Below are 1,183 nucleotides of genomic sequence, written 5' to 3' on the forward strand. Positions count from 1 at the left end.
CTGTGGTGGATTCATTTGCAGAGTAAACTGTTGTTGCTATTCTATTCTCAACTTGTATTGCTTCCAATGTGTGAACAAAGTAAGTATTGTTGTTATTTTATGTAAAATGTTGAATAGCATCGTCCATTGTTGTTTGATTTTTAATTTTTGAAAAAGTGGTAGCTTAACTGAAAAATATGTTTGGCAAAGTTCATGAACCGCATCTTATTTCAGCAACTGTTGAGCAATTTTTAATCACTGAATTACTTTTAGGCCAAGATACGAATGTAGCTGCAGATGAAGTGTTGCAGTTACGTTTAGTAAGTATTATTTAGTGTTTTATTAAATTATTTACTATGGTTGTTGTTGTTGATGCGGTGGGGGCTCTTTAGGAAGAATTAGTGAAGCGACCTGGATACGGGACTGTTGGCAAGCCGATAAAATTAGCATGCAATTATTTTCCACTGATGAAATTACAGAAAGGTGATATTATGGTTAACAGATATCACATCGACATACAACATCCGCGTTTAAAGTTGAATTGGTTCGATTTTAATTTGTTGTCAAGTTTTATTATAGTTTTAATGTGTTTTTATTTTCTGTTGGAGTGATGACAATCGTGACATATTTTGGGCATATGCAGTGAAGCGTTCAGATATTTTTGGTGATCCATTTAAATTAGCATATGATGGGAAGTGCACTTTGTTTACAGTTGACAAATTACATTTGAAGCAAGTCAGTGAAAAAGCAGATACGGTTCGTTTTAAAAATTGATCCAGAGTTTTATAAATTGTAATTATTAAATATGAATATTTTTATATTTTAAGGAAAAATTTTCCTTCAAAACCGCTCGAGAAAATAAGCCATCAGAGTTGTCAATTTTGATTAAATTCACTGGTCTGGTTCATTTGGACTTTCGAAATGCAGAAGCCGGTTCACTGGATGAACGTAAAAAGGGTCCAATTCAATTTTTGGATATATTGTTGCACAAGGGCGTTCATCTCCAATATTCGAGTAAATTTCTGTTTAGCAATTTTAATTTATGACTTTTGAAAATGAATTGAAATAATTTCAGATTGTCGAAATCATTCAAAGCAGCCCGGAATTCATTTTGTCTCCATTCCACATCGTGCATGTGCCACGTGAAATATGGCATTGAATTGTGTGCGGCTTGTTCATTTCAGCGCGCGTATGATGTTTCGAC

At 33.6% G+C, this 1,183-nt stretch overlaps 1 protein-coding gene across 1 annotated transcript; it reads left to right on the forward strand.

Annotated features, from left to right (window-relative positions):
- Positions 1–176: 176 nt before the first annotated feature.
- Positions 177–1,125, forward strand: Tsp_13317 (putative protein tag-76). The gene is made up of 5 exons (XM_003367551.1): positions 177–299; positions 387–514; positions 588–735; positions 807–993; positions 1,055–1,125. Exons 1-5 carry the CDS (start codon positions 177–179, stop codon positions 1,123–1,125), a joined length of 657 nt encoding a protein of 218 aa, XP_003367599.1.
- The last annotated feature ends 58 nt before the right edge of the window (positions 1,126–1,183 follow it).

Source organism: Trichinella spiralis (genome assembly GCF_000181795.1).
Source record: "Trichinella spiralis strain ISS 195 chromosome Unknown Scfld4069, whole genome shotgun sequence".
NCBI lineage: Eukaryota > Metazoa > Nematoda > Enoplea > Trichinellida > Trichinellidae > Trichinella > Trichinella spiralis.